At 40.0% G+C, this 19,790-nt stretch overlaps 1 protein-coding gene across 1 annotated transcript; it reads left to right on the top strand.

Annotated features, from left to right (window-relative positions):
• Nucleotides 1–318: 318 nt before the first annotated feature.
• On the top strand, nucleotides 319–19,054 carry MCHR2 (melanin concentrating hormone receptor 2). Its single transcript, XM_063098345.1, has 5 exons — nucleotides 319–494; nucleotides 9,113–9,322; nucleotides 13,694–13,888; nucleotides 16,547–16,666; nucleotides 18,739–19,054. Exons 1-5 carry the CDS (start codon nucleotides 319–321, stop codon nucleotides 19,052–19,054), a joined length of 1,017 nt encoding a protein of 338 aa, XP_062954415.1.
• The last annotated feature ends 736 nt before the right edge of the window (nucleotides 19,055–19,790 follow it).

Here is a 19,790-nt window from a genome sequence, read left to right as displayed (position 1 = left end):
CAGTGTATACTGAGAGAATGTCAGCTATGCTCAAAGCATGTACTACAATAACGTGTGATAAGATGTGAAGACTATCACGGTGCTTCTCATGCTGTTCTGTAATTTGCTGTTTATCTGACTTTTCTGGTAATCCGTGAGATCACTATGAACAGGGACCAATCATACTCACCTTGGAAATCTGTGTTGCGTAGAATCTTTGTGCAGAGGAGGCTCCAATAAAATCTTTGAACTAGGTAAAAGAAGTCTATATTAGGGAAACTCATTAAATAAATCACCCCCTATTACTTCACAGCTTTAACCACTGGAAGTCCATGAACAATGAAATTTCACTCATCGTGGAATACCTCTGCTGAACTTTTAAACAAATCTTGGAATAAAGAGTTTGCTTACCAAACCCCCAGTGTTGGAGATACAGTCATCCTCCCTTCCATGATTGGGATTATCTGTTCAACAGGGTTAGTTGGCAATATCCTTGTTGTGTTCACTATAATAAGGTAAGAACCTTTTTCTTTTCTTCAGTAATTTAGGGAAACACACTCTAAACTCCCTGAATGAATCCTTTCTCCTGTAGGATTTTGCTTAATGAAATCAGATTTTGAGAGTATTTTCTTAAAATAATTTAAGATATTTTCATCGTGCATTAAGTAACATCTGAGTTTCAGATCTCAAAATGGTAAGACCTAAGCCGATGCTTACTGCTGGGTCAGTGAATTTTTAGAGTAGTGACTCTCCATCTTAGCCATGTATTAGAATCATCTGAGGAACTTTAAAAAATCCTGATATGCCATTTCATCCCAGAACCATTAACTCAGAATCTCTGGGAGTAGGGCCCAGGCAGGGATTGAAACTGCAATGCAACCATTTTATTTTCCAGCAGTAAGAGTTATACTAAGAAGCTGACCCACTTGGGATGGTGAAAGAGACTCTTGTTCACTCACATGGGCAAAAGGAGACTCCACTTGATTACCTGAAGATGCAGGGAGTCATAGCTAGTAAGCTGTTCCCTCCCCATATAGACCATCCCCATAGAGACCAAATTGAGAGATGTCTGCCTCCTGGTACCTCCTGCCTTTGTCCACATCCCCACCTAATTCAGGCAATGTCCTCCTTCCCCTCAAGTACAGCATAAGGTTTAACCTGGAGAATAAGAACAGATTACTTGTTCTCTGTGGGCTTAACAACATGGATTTCGAAGTAGTGCACACATGCCCCACCACGACATGATATCTTTGCTATCCTGATTATTTTCACATTTAAATTTTACTGGTTTTAATACAAAATGTTAAACCTTTTTGTCCTGGCCTCTAATCATACTTATAACAATCATTTTTTAAGGTATTTCTTCATATTTATGTGTTATAAAAGACATTCTAGAGTACTGATTAATAGGTGTTTTCAGCATTATATTAACACACAACTGCAAAAATCTTTTGAGAAGCATAGTATACTTTGAAAGCACAGTTGTAAGCTTATTTTGCCCTTGAAACATCAGTACTTTTATTATACTCATTTATTATGGGTTGAATGTCCCCCAAAATTTCATGTGATGGAAACTCAATTCCCATCGTAACAGTGTTAAGAGGATGGGAAATCAGACTATGGTAGTGTGGAGAGCCAGGGCCTTTAATAGGTGATTGGATCATGAGGACTATGCTGTCATGAAGGTACTAATCCATTCATGGAGTAATGATTTATCATGGGTGTGGACTGATGGCTTTATAAGGAGAGCCCATGAAAGAGCTCTTGCCTTTCTTGCCATGTGATACCCTGCATTGCCATGGGACTTTGTAGAGAGTTCCCACCCAGAAGAAGCTCCTCACCAGATGTGCCCCCTGGACCATGGACTTCCAGCCTCCAAAACTGTAAGTAATCAATTTCATTTCTTTATAAATTACCCAGTTTCAGGTATTCTGTTATAAGCAACAGAGAATGGAATAAGACACCATTTGAGGAAACAGGTTCAGGAGAGTAAATAGCTCATCCAGCATCACACAGCTAGTAGGTGGCAGCTCTGGCAATTGAATGCAGATCGTATGATTACAAATTTCAGGTTATTTCCTCCATGCTAATGGAAACAAACAAACAAACACATAATTAAAAGTAGAAAGATAGTTGTTGGATTTACCCTGTGGAGAGAAGACTCTTCACAGGACCAATTAAAAGCAAGAGCAGCCCTCAGGATGGTGATGCAGATGAAGGCTCTTAACGGGTCACTTTTCCCGGGTGGCTTCTCATCATCCAGTCCGCTCTCAAACTTTTACTGTCTCTATCTCTGCAGTTAGGTGTGGTGGATCAATGGTATTTTTTATACCATCCAGAATTTATTTAGTACATTGGGATTCTACTCTTAATGAATTCAGGCATTCCCTGTGTTCTGTAAAGCCTTTTGTGAATGTCAAGCATTTTAAACTATTTTTTTTTAAGTGTTGGAAGCAGTTTAACTCAATATATATTACTAAATACCTATTGCATGAATAGCATTGTCCTAAGGGTTATGGAAATACCAAAGAAATACTATGGCAGTGTCTGACTCTAAAAAGTTTATAGGCTAGTGGAGAAAATAAGATTCAAACACATGGAATAACTTTCTAAATAATGCAAGACATTAAAAACAATCAAGTGGGGTGGGAAAGATGGTTCAAATAATAAGTTTCAGGGAAGGAAATGGAAATAATCAAATATTTTCAGGCAACCTCAAGGAGGCAATAGTGCCAAGTAGAAAGTTAATAGCCAGAGACTTGGGAACATTTCCAGCTCACCCGTTTGCCTGTTGCACCTGCCTACTTCTCCTTTCTTCTTTCCCTCATGCCCCTCAATATTTTTGCCTTGCTCTCCTAAGACGCATGTGGTGTGTCCTACACCCAAGAGCCTTGGTCCCACTGTTGAAAAACCAGTCCTTATAAGGTATTAGCTTTGCAGACATGTTTGCACTTTTACAGGCAACATTTATATACAAAAACTCTTCAGTGGGAGATTTCAGGCTTTGTGACAAGCTGTTGAAGGGCTATATGGAGCCAGAGAAATTTCTTGGATCCCTCAATTTACACCAATAGACAGCAGCCTAATCCCATCTTTTCATATGGTGACAAAGTTGGGAAAAAAAAGAAGAAATGTGCAATGTGAACTCTTCTAAAAGTTATTTCTGAGCCATAGTTTATGGAAACAGATTCTCAACATAAAGCCAGTATCTTTTAACTGGAAAAGAAGAAAATCTGAGCCATCATACTAGCCAATTTGTTTGCAAGGACTGTGAAAAATCTGTCATTTCTTCATATCATTAGCATTTTGTAGATAATATGTGAGAAGATACATTAGATATAGGAATGTCAATGGAGCTTTTCAAATGAATATTTTAATCTTTCAAAAGCACTGGGAACAACTTCATTTTAATTTTTACTGCTAAGACATTAACATCTTTTCTTGCAAATGCTTTCCAAAAATTTATTAATCTTTCAAAAGTCATTTGAAAGCAACTTTTAATTTTTTTTTTTTTAGCTAGGAATTTATCTAACACTATTTTTGCAAATTGCTTTCCCAAAATTTTAAGGCAGTTTGAGTTAATGTTTTCATCATGACATACCATGATCTTTCATTTGTTACTTTCTTAATAGACAAGTGGCTCAAATAAAATATCAAGACTGCACAAAAAATAAGGAGAAATAGATACATTTAAACAATATTAATGATTTTCCCATTTATGGTAAAATGTACCAAAGATGATGAGCATCAATACAACTGTAGGTCAGTAAGATCTTAAGTAAGATCTTAGTGATGCTGGAAAGCCAGCAATGAACTAATTTCTGCCTCGCCAAAGGAAGACTAGAAACATGTATGGAGAAATAGGTTTAAGAAAGATGGCACTTCAAGAATCAAATGTTCTGAGTGACTTCTTTTAAAAAGGAATAAACAAGTTGTGCATTAGGAAAGTCACTATAAAGTAGTGAGGCCAGATCTTTATTAGTCCGTTTTACCTGAAATTCATGGTAGGTTAAAAGGAAGCCAGTTTCAAAAATGTAGGAGGATAATTGGGCCAATTACAATATTTTCCCCTTACATTCCCAAGAGACAGACTAATGATCTCAATCCTGTACTCCACTATTTTCCACAGGCACAGTGGGCCTGGGAAACTACAGTCATGCGCTGCATAATGACATTTCATTTAATGACGGACTGCATATAGGACAGTGATCCCATGAGATTAGAATGACTATACCATACAGCCTAAGTGTGTAGTAGGCTATACCACCTAGGTTTGTGCAAATACTCTATGATGTTCACATGACAACATCACCTAATGATGCATTTCTCAGAACATATCCCTGTTAAATGACACATGACTGTACTTTAATAAAGGAGATAACTGTTTTTTGTCAAACCCCCACCTCCACCTCCTGAACACATCTTTCTCCTGTCTGCTGACAGACCCACTTCAAGTGGGCAGAGACTCTCCAAGGGATGAACTGTTCTCCAATAAATAAAAAGTTCCCATTCTGTCACTCCCTGCCTTCATCTCCCTGTCAGTCAGCTCATTCACACTAAGTCATGAATTACTGAAACAGCTTACTTTTTAATCCTCTCAATGGTGTCTGCATTTTATACAGAGATTACAAGATGGACAGTATGTTAACACAAAGGAATACTGTCTAATGGTGAAATTCCAGTTGCTGAGACACTCAGGGAGGGAAATGTTTTAGAACCTCTTCTTTTTCTCCCACTCAGCTTAAATCATAACTAATGGCTCCTCCTGACCCAGCCTTCTACCATTTCCAGAGAGTCAGCCATACACAAGGTCTTGTTAGAATTGACTGATACCCTTGGCTGCACACAAACCCTACTTTTTTTTAGATGCTAGAGCACCACATTACCACATCTGTTCAAATGAACTGGACCCTCATTGCTATGGTCCGGTTAGCCAATGCACCAAGCTGACTCTGGAATCTAAAGGGGTTGAATGACTTGCCCAAGGGCACAATAAGTGAGGGCACAGAAATGAACATGGAATTTCCCATTAGGTTCTCTTTCTATTATGTTACGATATGTACCTAAAGCAGGGTTGGCAACTACGTGACTTGACTCTGAACTCTCCCATCCTTGGCAGTCATCTCTAATCATGCAAGTCTGTCCTGTAGTAGCACCCGTGTGAGAACTCAGAATTCTTCTCAGCACAGTGCTTCAGGAAGTCACTATTAATCCATTGGAGTTGGCTCATAATAGGAATTTAATTTAACTAGAGTTAAATGCCAAACAGCGGATGATGAGGTAACCCAGAGATTAACAAGAACAGGAAGCCACTTCTGGGTCCTACCCAACCCCACCCCAACACCAGCACCTTATTCCCACCCTGAGCTGGAGGGAGAAAGGGAAGAGGTGGTTTTATAGACTCCAGGAGTCTGGGCTGCCTGCTGGGAGCTGTAGCTGTTCCCAGACCTAGGATGCCAGGTTTGTTGGGAGTCAATGTCATAGAATGCTGAACCCATAGTGAGAGTGAGCAAGCTAAATCTATTGAAAGAAACTTGTGCAGAAGGGAGTCAACATGAAGGAGGGATATTACTCCACAAGTGTTCAGCACAAGGGGTTTTTAAAGGCAAAAGAGCTGAGTCGGAGGCTTGGGAAAGAGGGTGAGATCTCCAGTCTTCATCAGTTAGTCACAAGGCGTTGCATTTTCAGCCTCAGCAGGTGGTGCCTCACTGTTCTCTTGAGGCCTGTAAAAGAATGCTTACACAAGGAGGTTAAACAACCCTGGGTACTGACATGCTTGTGGGAAGAGGACATACAGGTGGGTCTTTAGAGCTTATCTTTTAACTCCTGCCCTTCCTGGTGTTTCTTGCAACAGGACGTGGTCTGTTGTCCCTGAGGCATCTGCTGCATTTCTAGCATGTAGACTATTGCTGGGTTCCTGGTGCAGACAACAAAATGGAGTCTCTCCTGCCAGCACTTTCCTTACTCCTGCCTCATAGCCATAGTGAGATCTGGGGCCATGGAGTAGGGGCCGCAGGAGGAAGCTGGCACCAGTGAAGAGGTGCAGCCACTGGCCTACATGTCAACAGCAGAGAGGGGAAAGAAATACTGTGGCTTCTCTTCTCCCCCTACCCTCCAGTTTCCCACCAATGCTTCCTATTGGCCAGACCTAGTCAGAAGCCAGCTGTCAAGGAGGACAAATCTCGGGAGGATGAGAAGTAGATTTGAGAACAAGCTGGAGAGTGACCAGCACAGGATCCTGCATGTGTTTTGTTAGTTTTATTTAATCCATGACAGATATTGTGATTTTTTTATTGCAAAAGGTAAATGTGGTTTTAATAGAAATTTTGAAAAATCATCAGATAATACAAACAGTAAAGTAAAAAGTCAGTCATACTCCTACCATCAAGCAGATAATCATTGTGATCACTTGACATATTATTCCTTTATATTTTTAAGCAAATGTTTAAATAAATTTGGAGTCACGCTTCATCTCACAGTCAATATTCTTTTTTTACTTAATATTACAAGTATTTTCCCATTCGATGAAATGTTCTTCCAAACTATTATTTGTAAAAGCTATATCATGTCTTGTGTGGCATTGTGGAATACCAGTATTTCTTTTACCATTCCTTAAATTAGTGAGCATTAGATACACTCATGTTAACCATATGAAAAACATATTAGGCAAAACTATCACAAGTCTGTGTTTTTTATTTTAAACATTTGAGTCATAAGAGACGTAAATCTAATGAAGTCTGACAACAGGAAATCTGAAGATAAATTAGACCTAAAAAAAAGAATGTTATACAGTTAGAAATTTTACAATTTCTGTATAATTATTTTTAATTTCTATGTTGTCACTTTCAATAAAGAAAGCAATAATAAACATATGTGTTGTTCATATTTCCCTAGCATGTTATGTCCAGATAAATACATCATTTGCTTCAGAATTCTCTTTGTACTATAAAAAATGTCATCTAGAAACACTTTCATTTAATTCTTTTTAATTATCAGTTAATGGCCTGCCCCTCCTCAACAATAGAATTACCATAATTCCTTATCAGTAAATGATGGGTGCCTGTCTAGAGGAAAGCAAGGGCCTTGGGTGTCATTGCTGCAATTAGGACCCAAGCAACTGCTTATTGTTTACACTCCAATTCAAATGCAAATAACACCTATTTATAGGCTAAGATCAGTGGGTTGTTTTTTTTAGTTGGAACTCCTTTTACCTGACCCCTGTTATCTGTCCTCCTTCCCTGTCCCTCTCCATCTCCCACTCTCAATGGCTTAAAGAGGACAGGGGATGAGAAACCAAGGACAGTCACTAGGCTGCCCCTTCAGTTGACATGATCTTTTCCTCATGTTCCTTCTCCCTCTTGATCATTCTGATGTGAGCGACCATCCTCCTAGGGGTAAGGAACAACCTGTTTTATCAGTAGCATCAAAAATGACTAGAGTGTGGTTGCCGAGGAAAGACTCTGTAGCAGTGACTTCCTGGCACAATGTATGTTGCCAAGGCCTGGGCAAAATATGGCCTCACCCAGTCAGATGTTTCATGCGAAGATTTAAGAGCTTAGAAATGTTCATAGGCTATAGAATCCGCAGCCAGCAAATAATAAAGACACACGCTGGCTTCTAAACAACAGAGAAGTAGCCCTAGATCCAGCATGAACCAGCAATTGTGGCATATTCTTAGGGCTAATTCTTAAGTGTTTTTTAAATTCGTATTTGTCCTCAGTTCAGATGCCACTTCTACCAAGAAATCTGTCTTGACAGTCCCCAGGGGAGAAGGGAGAGGCTTCTTCTTTGTGCTCCTTGTACTTGTCTCCAGCTTTCTCTCATCAAATTGTAATGTGATCATTTATTTATACATGTCTAGATGATAAGCTCCTTGATGCTAGCCTTCATAGCTTATTTAGCCTTTTGTCCCCAGAGCACAATATTATGCCTGATATATAACTGGTGCTCAATAAAATGTTTGTTGAATTAAGGAATAGCATTTCCCAGATAAAAATTATAACTGTTTATTATTGAATGTGTCAGCTTCCTGAATATAGGGACCAACTGAATTTTAAATTTAAATTCTGCTCTCAGAAAATCCTTTCACCTGCAGGTGAGAATGCCACATCTAGATGGCATTGCATTCCCTCCCCTTACCTGAGACATGAGATCATTCTCAAGCCATCTAACAATTCACCCATTTCAGATTCCTCTCCTCACTGTCTGGATTTCAGGGTCTTCATTAACAGTCTTTGCTATTGGGTTAGATTTTACTGGAATATTTCTAAGTAATCGTTAAGATTTTAACAATGGCCTCAACTGCAGTAGGAAACAATGTGTTGTTCAACGAAAGCCATTTATTTTCACTGTTCAGCTGTTTTAGGAACTAGGAATGAGTAAGACTACACACTTTTGCCGCAGTGTGTTGAAAGTTGGTGTGATTTTTTGCTACACAGAAAATGATCTCAAAAGTTAATGGCTTGCAACAATAAACATGTATTACCTCACATAGTTTCTGAAGGTCAGGAGAATCCAAGAGCAGCTTAGCTGATTGGTTCTGGCTCAGAGTTTCTCATAAAGCTTCAGTCAAGCTGTCCTCAAGAGTTACAGTCATCCAAAGGCTTGTCTGGGGCTGGAGGATCTTCTTCCAAGGTAGCTCACGCACACACCTGGCAAGTTGGTGCTGGCTGGCTGTTGGCAAAAGGCTTCAGCTCCTTTCCACGTGGATCTCTTCATAGTGTGACTTGAGTATCCTCACAACATGGCAGCTGGCTTCCACCAGTGAGAGTGATCCAAGACAGAGTAAAAGAGAGTCCAAATTTCGAATGTCACACACTGTCACTTCCACCATCTTTTAATTGTTATAAGAGAGTTATTAAGTCCAACTGTCAGAGAAAAGGAATTAGGCTTCATCTATTAAAGGAATATCAAAGAATTTGTGGACGTATTTTTAAACTACCACATTTAGTTAGACAAATAGTTCAAAATGTTTAAATATACACAAGACTAGGCATTCCTCTATACATTTGTGTAGGTTTTCCTTTAACTTTTAACATTAATTATGGCAATTAAAAATTTGTAACAGGTGGTGTATATTGAAGAAGGTACATACTGTCAATATCAATCCTCACTTTCCCTTCATTTCTTTCAGGTCCAGAAAAAAAACAATCCCTGACATTTATATCTGCAACCTGGCTGTGGCTGATTTGGTCCACATCATTGGAATGCCTTTTCTTATTCACCAGTGGGCCCTGGGGGGAGAGTGGGTGTTTGGGGGGCCTCTCTGCACCATAATCACATCCCTGGATACTTGCAACCAGTTTGCCTGTAGTGCCATCATGACTGTAATGAGTGTGGACAGGTAAGTGAAGAAACTTTAAAGTATCTTAATATAACTCAAAGGTGCCTGTGCTTCCCCAAGCTCATTCCAATTTAGGCAACGTCGGTGCTGGTTTATAACAGCAAAGCTCCACTTCCTTTGTTTGTTTCATTGTAGTACTGAGTACTTAAGAATATTTTTTTCAACTTTCACAGAGGCCTATTTTTCTTCGTGGAAAAAGTAAAACATTAAAATATTTTGTCTAGTTATTTATCCTTAGTTTTATCTGCAGTTCATTGCAAGAAAATAAAAGATGACAATATCATGAAATGCTGGAACCCAGAATGAACTCTCCCCCATCATTCTTGCAATAAGGAAGCTAAGGCCCAGAAAGGGGAGGGGATTTGCTGGGGGCACATGGAGAGTTAGTGGCAGAGCTGAGAACCAAAGGACTATTAGCCCTCACTAATCATCCAGGGCTATTTCTCGTATGTTCACTGTGTCACACAACTGTTATCACCTAGCAGCTCTAAGGAGTCAATGGAGTAGATACAGTCTCCTAAACAACTATGAAATGGTTTCCCAGTACCAGGAAGACCATCTTCTACGTACATCATTATGAATGGTTAAGGCAAAGGCTTACATTTTACATCATTAGAAATTTATTCCACTAAGTCCTAGAATGTGCCGTAGCCCTTTTCAGCAGCCATGCAAGATGACGTTATTTGGGGAGCTGATGGTGATGGTGAGGACATATGGAGCCAATGAGGGGTGAAGCCCGGCTCAGATCCCAGGCCTTCCTACTCTAGAGAGGGCAGGTAGTTTGTAACTACCTTATTACCTGGCACCGTAGGAATAAGGCAAGCTAGGATATTTCCTGCATCATTCAGATCCTAGCAGCTCTCCCCAAACAGAAACGGGTGAAAGACAACCATACTATAATATCGTCAATAGTGATATGCTGTCTCCAAGAACAACCCACTTAAAATCTCCCTCCACCTTCTTCCCAACCCAATGCAATTGATCACCCTTGCTCTGATCTACTTTCTCTTTTTCCCTTGCTTCAAGTATATTACATAATTTACCTAATTTACTGTGTGTGCGTGTGCATTGTTTATTTGTCTAGTTCTCCCTAAACCTCAAACATAAATTCTATAAAGGCAGGGTCTTTGTCTACTAATGAATCCCAAATGTCTGTGTAAAAATGCCTGATACGTAGGTGCTCAAAAAATATTAATGAATGAATGAATAAATGTCTTAAAGGATGTGTTAAATTTCCCAGGGTCCATCCAGGACTTTTTGTTGAGCTCTGTTTCTTGGACCCTGCCAAGTGGGCCTTTGGGGTGGGGAAGTGATGAGCCATTCTTCAGATGGATAAACAAAGCAATGGCAAGGTTCATAAAAATCATTCACTCTGACAAAAATGAATGCTTATGGTAATGTTTTACGCATTTTTTATATCCTCCTACTTTTTTACAGAAGAATTCTCAAAATATAGAGTGTGCTTCTCAATTTATAATTAACACCACTGATTGATGTACTGTGTAGACCTGGTTAGCTCAGCTGATACCAGACAGTGCTGACCCGCGAGCTTGCCAAGGTCTCAGCACCAGGGAGAGGGCCCTGCGCAGGCCAGGCCCACTGCAGTAAAGCAACCTAAAATACAGGCCTTACCAATAGCAATCCCATTCTCGGGGATAATAAAAGCTTCTTCCTATCCTGAACTGTGGAAGTAGGAGAATATTGGCTTTTATTAAAGAGGTATTTGTACTCTTTCTGTAAACCTCTTACCGCAAATAAAGTGAATGGGCATTTTCTGCCTTGGAACAGACAAACAAACTACATATATTTCCTAATGTTGACAGGTTTTTTCTCTCTGTGAGTGTGTGTGTGTGTGTGTGTGTGTGTGTGTGTGTGTGTGTGTGTGTGTGTGTGTGTGTGTTGCCCACACATGCATGTGTGTCTTATACACCTGAATAGCCTTTTTGTTTTGTTTTGTTTTAATCTGGATGGACAGACTGTGGTAGACTTTTACTTTACAGTTAAGACATTCAGGCCTTTTTCTTCTCCCAGCCCTCACTCTAGAGGATCAGGTGGCAAAAGACAAATGAAGATTCTATGAAACTGAACCTTTTCCTCCCTGGTATTTCTTATAATTCTAACTGTACTAAACTCATAAAAGTTCAGCAAAATCTGCAGTTTTGTAAAAGAGAAATGGAGTTTGCTTTGTAAGGCCACAGATAAACGTCAGTGCCTTTGGTATGCCTTACTGTTTATATACTTAAGTCATTTCAATTGCCAATTTACTAGATAGCACATTTCAAGTGTTTCCGATAATTCATTTTTTTCTCTGATTAGTAATAACTGCAAGTGTATAGAATACTTAATAGTGAATTTCTACCTCCCATAGCAATAAAAAAAAATTATAAGCACCCAAAATATTAAAACTATTTTCCTCCAAATGAAAACTACATGGACTTTCATTAGTGGCTACTTTTTTTTGGAAATAAATTCTCTAGAATTTCAAAAAGTTAATATGTAGAAGGCAAAATTCCCCATTTATTCATTCAACAAATATTCATTGAGCATGGACCATATGCTGGGGATTGCTAGATGCAGGGGATACAGTGGCTGTAAACCAATAGTCAAGGCTCCTGTCCTCATGGGGCTTCCATTCCAGTGGTGTAGACAGACATTGAGTCACACGAGTGAACGCATACTTCCACGCAGTGAAACATACTAGGAAGGAAAAGTGGAGGCCCCCTGCGATTTGCACAAGTGGGTGGTCAGGGAAAGTTTCTGTGAGAGCGAAACAGTTACATAGGGACTTGAAGGAAGAGATGGAGAAAGTGGAGGCAAATCTTGCCAGGCAGCTAGAACAGCATGTGCCTGACCCTGAAAGGAGAAGAGCTCAAAGGAGGTCAAGAGAGAGACCTTACATAGGGACTTGAAGGAAGAGATGGAGGAAGTGGAGGCAAATCTTGCCAGGCAGCTAGAACAGCATGTGCCTGACCCTGAAAGGAGAAGAGCTCAAAGGAGGTCAAGAGAGAGACCGGCCCAAGCTCCAGCCCAAGTAGCAGGCAGGGTCAGGTGGAGAAAGACCTTGTGGGCCATAAGAATTCTGAATTTTATCTGAAAAACGATGGAAAGCCATTGAAGAGTTTTCATCTGGGGAAGGATTCTAACAGAGAAGATTGCCTCGTTGATTGGTGCCATGACTGCACCTTCCCATAATCCTAGTCAGGGTGATGTCTGGGCTGCTATGCAGGCAATGCTCCTTCTTCTTCCCCGGTGGGGATGGAGGGGCCTCCTCGCCTCAGCCTCAGGGAACGCATGCGCAGTGTGCACAGGACGGGCAGATGAGCCTGGCCCAAACCTCTCCCAGCACATCCGTGATCGCTTAACTAAATGCGAAACGTCCTGCCTCTTGTCCAAAACTGAGAGATCAAAAGGACAGGGTATTTCTCATTTTCTTTTTCTTTTCTTTTCTTTTTTTTTTTTTTTTTTGTTGTTTTTGTGACCGGCCGCACCGCTGAGCGCACCGGCCATCCCGCCGCGGGAGCGTCGCCGCACTCTCCCGAGTGCGCCACGGGCTCGGCCCGTATTTCTCATTTTTAATGAGACTTCATTAAGTAGCTCTACAAAAGCCTGGCGAAAATTAAGAGACCATCGAAACTCTTTTTTACTTTAATTTCGATGACTACCACCGTCCACCACCTCACCCCCCAGCAAAACTGCACTTCTCAAATAACCCTCCTTCTGAATCGGAGCTCTCTTTTTCATCCTTCGGCTTTCCGTTAGCTCTGAAAAATTCGTCTTGGATTTGCTGGAGGACCAAATGTATTTTATATGTCAGGATTTCGAGTTTGATTAACGATTATCATTTCATCTGGGTCTAAAATGGAAAAGGAAAAGAAAAACCCCTTCTTATGAAATTAATCCATTTCCTCCCTCTGGTCTCCAGCCTAACTTTCCTGAGGAATTTGCATTGTCTGTAATAACTACACTCGTTCATCCTCCCTCTGATTTCTATGAACTGAACCTCCAAGAGCAAGGGAGCCATTTCCTCCTGGAGGAAATCCCTGTTCAGAGACAAAGTTTTCCAGAGCCTTGTTTACTGGAGAAGCACCTTTGTAAAGAAAGAGTTTGCACCGTGGAATTTTACCATTACCCGTGTGTTTGTGGCAGTGACAGCTATTTCAATGAGTGGTTTATTCAGACTTGCAGGGTCAAGAGTGGTTTTCTCTGCAGGAACCAGCCAGCTCTTAAAAATATAACTTTCCTTTGCCCTGATAGAGGTGTGCTTTAGGGAGGATAATAATACTAATAATTTACTCTTGTCGTGAACCTTTCATCCTTGGAGCTCAGTGCTTTTATTGATTGTTTCCAAAACCTTCTTAACTGGCTTTGCAGGTACTTGGCCCTCGTCCAACCATTTCGACTGACAAGTTGGAGAACAAGGTACAAGACCATCTGCATCAATTTGGGCCTTTGGGCAGCTTCCTTTATTCTGGCATTGCCTGTCTGGATCTACTCGAAGGTCATCAAATTTAAAGACGGTGTCGAGAGTTGTGCTTTTGATTTAACCTCCCCTCACAATGTACTCTGGTAAGTTGTTAAAACTTAAGAAAAATAGAGTTGAACTAAGCTGTGAAGTACTTCATCCTTCTTGTCACCACATGTGTGGCCTCCAAAAGTGTCCTTGGAGACCCTCCTCTCACCAGTGTCCCTGCTTAGTTTTCTTCCTTACATAATCAAGGTGATAGTTTGATCTTAAGGAGAGGGTAACCTTTAGAAAAGACTTTGAATTTAATCATGTAACCTCAATGGGCACAAATACATTTAAATATGGATTTAAAGATCCATGACAGCCAGATGTGGTGGGAACGCAGCAATCGAGGGAGGGGAAGAATTTCCAAAAGGGTCTAGGAAGTAACCCAGACTCCAGCCTTATCAATACACAATTGTAGTTTGCTTGAATTGTGTTCCACCCCCCACTCCCTACAAATGTGTTCAAGCCCTAACACCCCACCCCACCTCATACCTGTGAATGTGACCTTATTTTGAAACAGAGTCCTTGTAGATGTAACCAAGTTCAGATGAGATCATACTGAATTAGGGTTGTCCCTCAACCCAATGACTGATGTCCTAGTAAGGAGAGGGAGACTTGAAGAGACACAGAGAGGAGAATGCATGTTAAAACAGGGGCAAAGGTTGGAGTTATGCATGTAAAAGCCGAGGAACACCAAGGATTTCCAGAAAGCACCAGAAACTAGGAAAGGTGCATGGAACAGATTCTCCCTTGGAGCCTCCAAAAAGAACCAATCCTGCCAGCACCTTGATTTCAGACTTCTAATTTTCAAACCTGGGAGAAAATAAATTTCTGTTGTTTAAAGCCATTCAGTTTGTGGTAATTTGTTACAGCAGCCCTAGGAAACAAATATAGCAACTAACATAGCGATTGCTGACATTTTAACTTGAAAAGAAAAAATAAATAAAAAATTTTTTTGAAATTTTGAACATAACATCACAGTCCATGACTAAAATTTTTCTAGCACCTTTGAAGGACAAGTTACTGTGCTAGGTGTTTTTACATATGTTATCTCAAGTCAGTCTGACAGATCCCTGTTTCCCACTCTATCACTTGTCAAATAGATGAGTCATTTCTGCATCATGTGGACACAGCCCAAGAGGGATGAAGGTAAAGGACGTGCAAAGCCACAAATCCAGGGGAAAAAAAACTTGAGTTTTTTTTTGAGACATGAGTGCATGTCTTAGGTCAGGCCACTATAACAAAGTACCATAGGCTGGTGGCTTATAAATGACAGAGATCTATTTCTTATGGTACTGAACTCTGGAAATCCAAGATCAGGGTGCCAGCATGGTCAGGTTCTGATGAGGGCCATCTTCTGGGTTGCAGACTGTTAACTTCTTGTTGTATCCTTACATGGCAGAAAAAGAGACAGGAAGCAAACTCTCTGGTGTCTGTCTCTCCTTAGAACGGCACTAATCCCATTCATGAGGGCTCCACCCTCATACCCTAATTACCATCCAAAGGCCCCACTTCTTCATACCATCACATGTGGGTTAGGATTTCAACATGCACATTTTGGAGGAACACAAACATTCAGTCCAAACAGTGCAACATAGATAGGATTGATTGTTTATTCATTATTTCTCCCACCAGCATTGGCTTGTCTTACAGACAGAAACCATCAGCCACTTGAAAGGTGAAATAATAATCATTGCTGCTGATAACCCAACCTATCGAAAAGGAGAGCACAACCTGAGACTCATTATATGGCTATATGACTTTGCCTGTGTCAAATAACAAACAAACAACAACAACAACAAAAACAAAAATATGAGTTATTTTCTCACCAACAGCTTCTTCTGTTTCTGCTATTCTGGGTTGGTTATCATAAAGGATATTCTGAAATTGCAGCCTCTGTTTTTCCTCCTAGAATTAAGTCCTTAAGGTCAACTGAGACTGGAACTACTGTACCACATTCAGGGTCCCTCTGGTCCCAAGTACTCTCTCTGCCACCCAGTCCGCACTCAACCAATCTGGGCCTAACTCCTTTCACTGGGACCAGGGTTCTATCAGGAATGAGGACATGGCATCCATGTAGGAATGGAGTTGGTTCACCAGAGAATTCCCTCCAGAGGAGCATGGAGGAAAGATGGGCTGGTTTTACAAGAAGCCCTCCTCTGTGCCCATTGAGAGGCCACCTGGAACTTTGATTACAAGCATGGGCCCTGGAGCATTGACTGCTTGCCAGCGTTCAAATCCCACCTCTGCCACTTACTAGCTGGGTAACTGTGGGCAAAGCACTTAATCCCTGTGTGCCTCAGTTTCCTCTGTAAAGTGAGGATACTAATGACTTCATACTCATGGGGTTGCACAGATACAATAGGTTAAAATACACAAAGCACTTAGAAAAGTGCCTAGTACATGATTAATGCTACCTGCTGTTGCCTGTTGTTGTTAATAACACTAAAATTAATAATAATAAGTAGTTTCACCTATTTTGTATTCAATACAGTTGGGCTTGGCTATATTGAGTACAGAGAAGAGACAAGCAATATTGTCAGAAAACAGTGAAGAGGAGGACTTCTGTATGATAAATCACCCAAAGATCCTTGGCTTTTCCCCAAGGACTTTTATCTGGACCCTGATGAATCTGAGAATCGTGCCTCATAAACTGTAAAAGCCAATTCCTAGCACAGTGAATATAACTGTGATATCTTTCTCTCATTTTACAGGTATACACTTTATTTGACGATAACAACTTTTTTTTTCCCTTTACCCTTGATTTTGGTGTGCTATATTTTAATTTTATGCTATACTTGGGAGATGTATCGACAAAATAAGGACGCCAGATGGTAAGTGTTTGCTTTACTTTGCTTTATTTGTTAAAAGAACAATTCACTAAGAAAAGAACAAATCCTAAGACATCTACAACAGAAACTTAAGCAACAATCACTTGAAACATTCCACACTTAGACATTTGGGCATTGTTATATTTTTTCAGAAGGCATTAGTAGTCAATAAAACCAAAGACTTACCCAAAGACAATGATCTCAGGAAAGACCTTTAAAGATAGTTGTCTTTAAGGCTGCATAAATAAATCCACATTATTTTCGACTTGAAATTGTGTATACCAACTTGTTCAAATGAATGGGTCAGTAGTTATATAACTAATGTTGGGTAAACACATGTTTAAATTTATTAAAATTTGTCTTTTGAATGGATTTTTGTGTTTCTTTTGGAAAGGCAAGTTTACTGTGCTTCCCTCCACACTATTTGTTGTAACACTACGAAGATTTAAAAAGAAAGAATGCGAACAATTCAACCACCATTAGTCAAAAGTTGTGGCAAACCCTGGAACCAAAGGTTAAGTAGTTTATTGGCTCACAATATTTTTTTTCCACTTAGCTTCTAGAAATTCTTTGGAAGTCTTACATTATTAAAGAGTGGTCTAGTTAAGATGGGAAAAGGAAGCAGCCACAGTTATAGAAAAAAAGATTTAGCTTCTCAGTGTAGCACAGGAAACTGAGTTGGTGAGAAGATTGAAATGGAATCATATGGAATATTAAGACACCAACAGCTAGAGAGGATGCTTTTGAGCCCTTTTAAAAGTTCTCCAAATCAGATCTTTTTTTCCTAACACTTTCCTCAGAAATGCTAAGAACATCATATGCAACAAAGCTTACACACTGTCTAGTTATGCTTCAAAAAGCAAAATATTAGAGGAGGGATGGTGCCTACTCTGATGAACAGCCAAGGAATCATCATCTTAGGACAATTTTCAGCTCCCATGCTTTTTTTCATATTATTCCCAAGCCTTATTCATTGGCTTCTACCATGTCCCAGGGAAATTTCTATTAAATGTGTAAATCTGATATAACATGATAAAAACTGGGACTTTTTAAATGTTCTGTTTTAGAATAATTTAAAATTTATAGAAATGTAAATAGTACAGATTTCTACAGATAGTACAGAGAGTTTCCATGTACTCTTCACCCAGTTCTCCCCTTGTTAACATCTTACATTACCATGGTACATTTGTCAAAACAAAGAAAATGAATACATTACTATCAACTAAATTTCACCCTTCATTGGACGTCACCAGTTTTTCCGTTAAAGTCCTCTATCTATTCCAGATTCAATCCAGGATAACATTGTATTTAGTTGTGTCTTCTCAGTCTCCTCTGGTCTGTGACAGTTTCTCCCTCTTTCCTTGTTTTTCATGACCTTGAGAATTTTAAGGAGTACTGACTAGGTATCCTGTAGAATGTTCCCCAATCTGGGTTTGTCAGATATTGTATTATGATTAGACTGTAATTACATGTTTTTGGAAAAAATCAGCTCTTCTCATCACAGTGTTATCAGTGGTCACTCTGTAGCTACATGATGTCACTGTTGACGTTAGCCTTGATCACTTGGTTAGGATAGTGTTTTGCCAGGCTTCTTCACTGTGAAACTACTCTTTATCCCTTTCTCTACTCTGTTCCTTGGAAGTGAGTCACTAAGCATAGTCCAGCCTCAAGGGGAAAGGAGGAAGGTGGGAATTAAGCTCCATCTGCTGAGAGGGGAGTATCTACGTATATTATTTGGAATTCTTCTGTAAAGGTTTGTCTCTTCCCCTCCTATTCTAGTCAATTATTTATATCAGTATAGACTCATGTATATTTATCTCATACTTTGAGTTACAATTTGATACTATGTTATTTATTTTGTTTCTCAAAATGTTCCAGCTTTGGAAACTTTGGGAAGTTTTTAACAGGAATGAAAAAGAATCTTTTTACAATTTTCTAAATAAGTAGGAATATAAAAATGAGCATTTCATTTCACTGCAAAGCCATTATGAACTTTCCAAATCTTTCTAGGAAATCATTGCCCAATAATTTCTATGATTGTTTATGTTCTGTCTCTCTGAATGTTTCCTTTCCAGTTACAATCCCACTGTTCCAAAGCAGAGAGTGATGAAGCTGACAGTAATGGTGCTAGTGCTGGTGGCCGTCTTTATCCTAAGTGCTGCCCCCTATCACGTGATACAGCTGGTGAACTTACAGATGGAGCAGCCCACACTGGCCTTCTATGTGGGCTATTACCTCTCTGTCTGTCTCAGCTATGCCAGCAGCAGCATTAACCCTTTTCTCTACATCCTGCTGAGTGGAAATTTCCAGAAACGTCTGCCTCATGTTCAAAGGAGGGTGACTGAGAGGGAAATCAACAATATGGAAAACACCCTGAAGTCGAGCTTTTAGTAGAGTGTATGAATCACCAAGAGTCTAGGTCAGGATGGTCTATGCTGTTGGTATTATTAGAAAGGGCAGGTGAACTGGTAGGCTTGTGCCCATTCTTCTTGTGTACTTGTGACTCTTAGCAGCATGGAATAGAAGTGTAACTATTCAAATGCAATGAGTTTAATATGATAATTTTAGCAAGATGTAAAATGTTGATCTGTATTGGGGATAGAGAGTGAGATAGTCTAAGATACCCAAGTTCTGTGGCTGTGTATGTTATTTCAGCATGTTATAATCTAGTTACTAATAAAAATGACCATCCATGACCATTGACTCAAAACCCACCAAGGAACCTGACCCTACCATTCACTCCATGGCCTCACTGTAACAGTGCCCTCGAGGTTCCTAGGAGGGGACCACCTTACAGTGAGGTCTGAAATCTGGCCGTCTTTTATCTGCAAAAATGTCAGTTTCACATGCTCGAATCTAATACCTTCAATAACCAAGCCTCACTTTTTAGAATAACAGTTACCATCTGCTACACACATGCAATGTTTAAGATCACGCATAACACACCTGTGACATAAGTGTTATTACTTCTGTTTACTAAGAAAGATTACGTGATAGGCCCAATGCTGCACAGCTATCTAAGAACTGAGCCGAAATCCAGGTCTGCCTGTCTTTTCTATTGCACCACCTTGGCAACCCGTACTTACCATACTGGAGAGAACCAATAACTTGGGGTCTCTTTTGCTTT

The sequence above is a fragment of the Cynocephalus volans genome, chromosome 5, assembly GCF_027409185.1.
Source record: "Cynocephalus volans isolate mCynVol1 chromosome 5, mCynVol1.pri, whole genome shotgun sequence".
Taxonomy (NCBI): Eukaryota; Metazoa; Chordata; class Mammalia; order Dermoptera; family Cynocephalidae; genus Cynocephalus; species Cynocephalus volans.
Note: the sequence above shows the minus strand (reverse complement) of the source record. Positions and strands in the feature narration are given on the sequence as shown.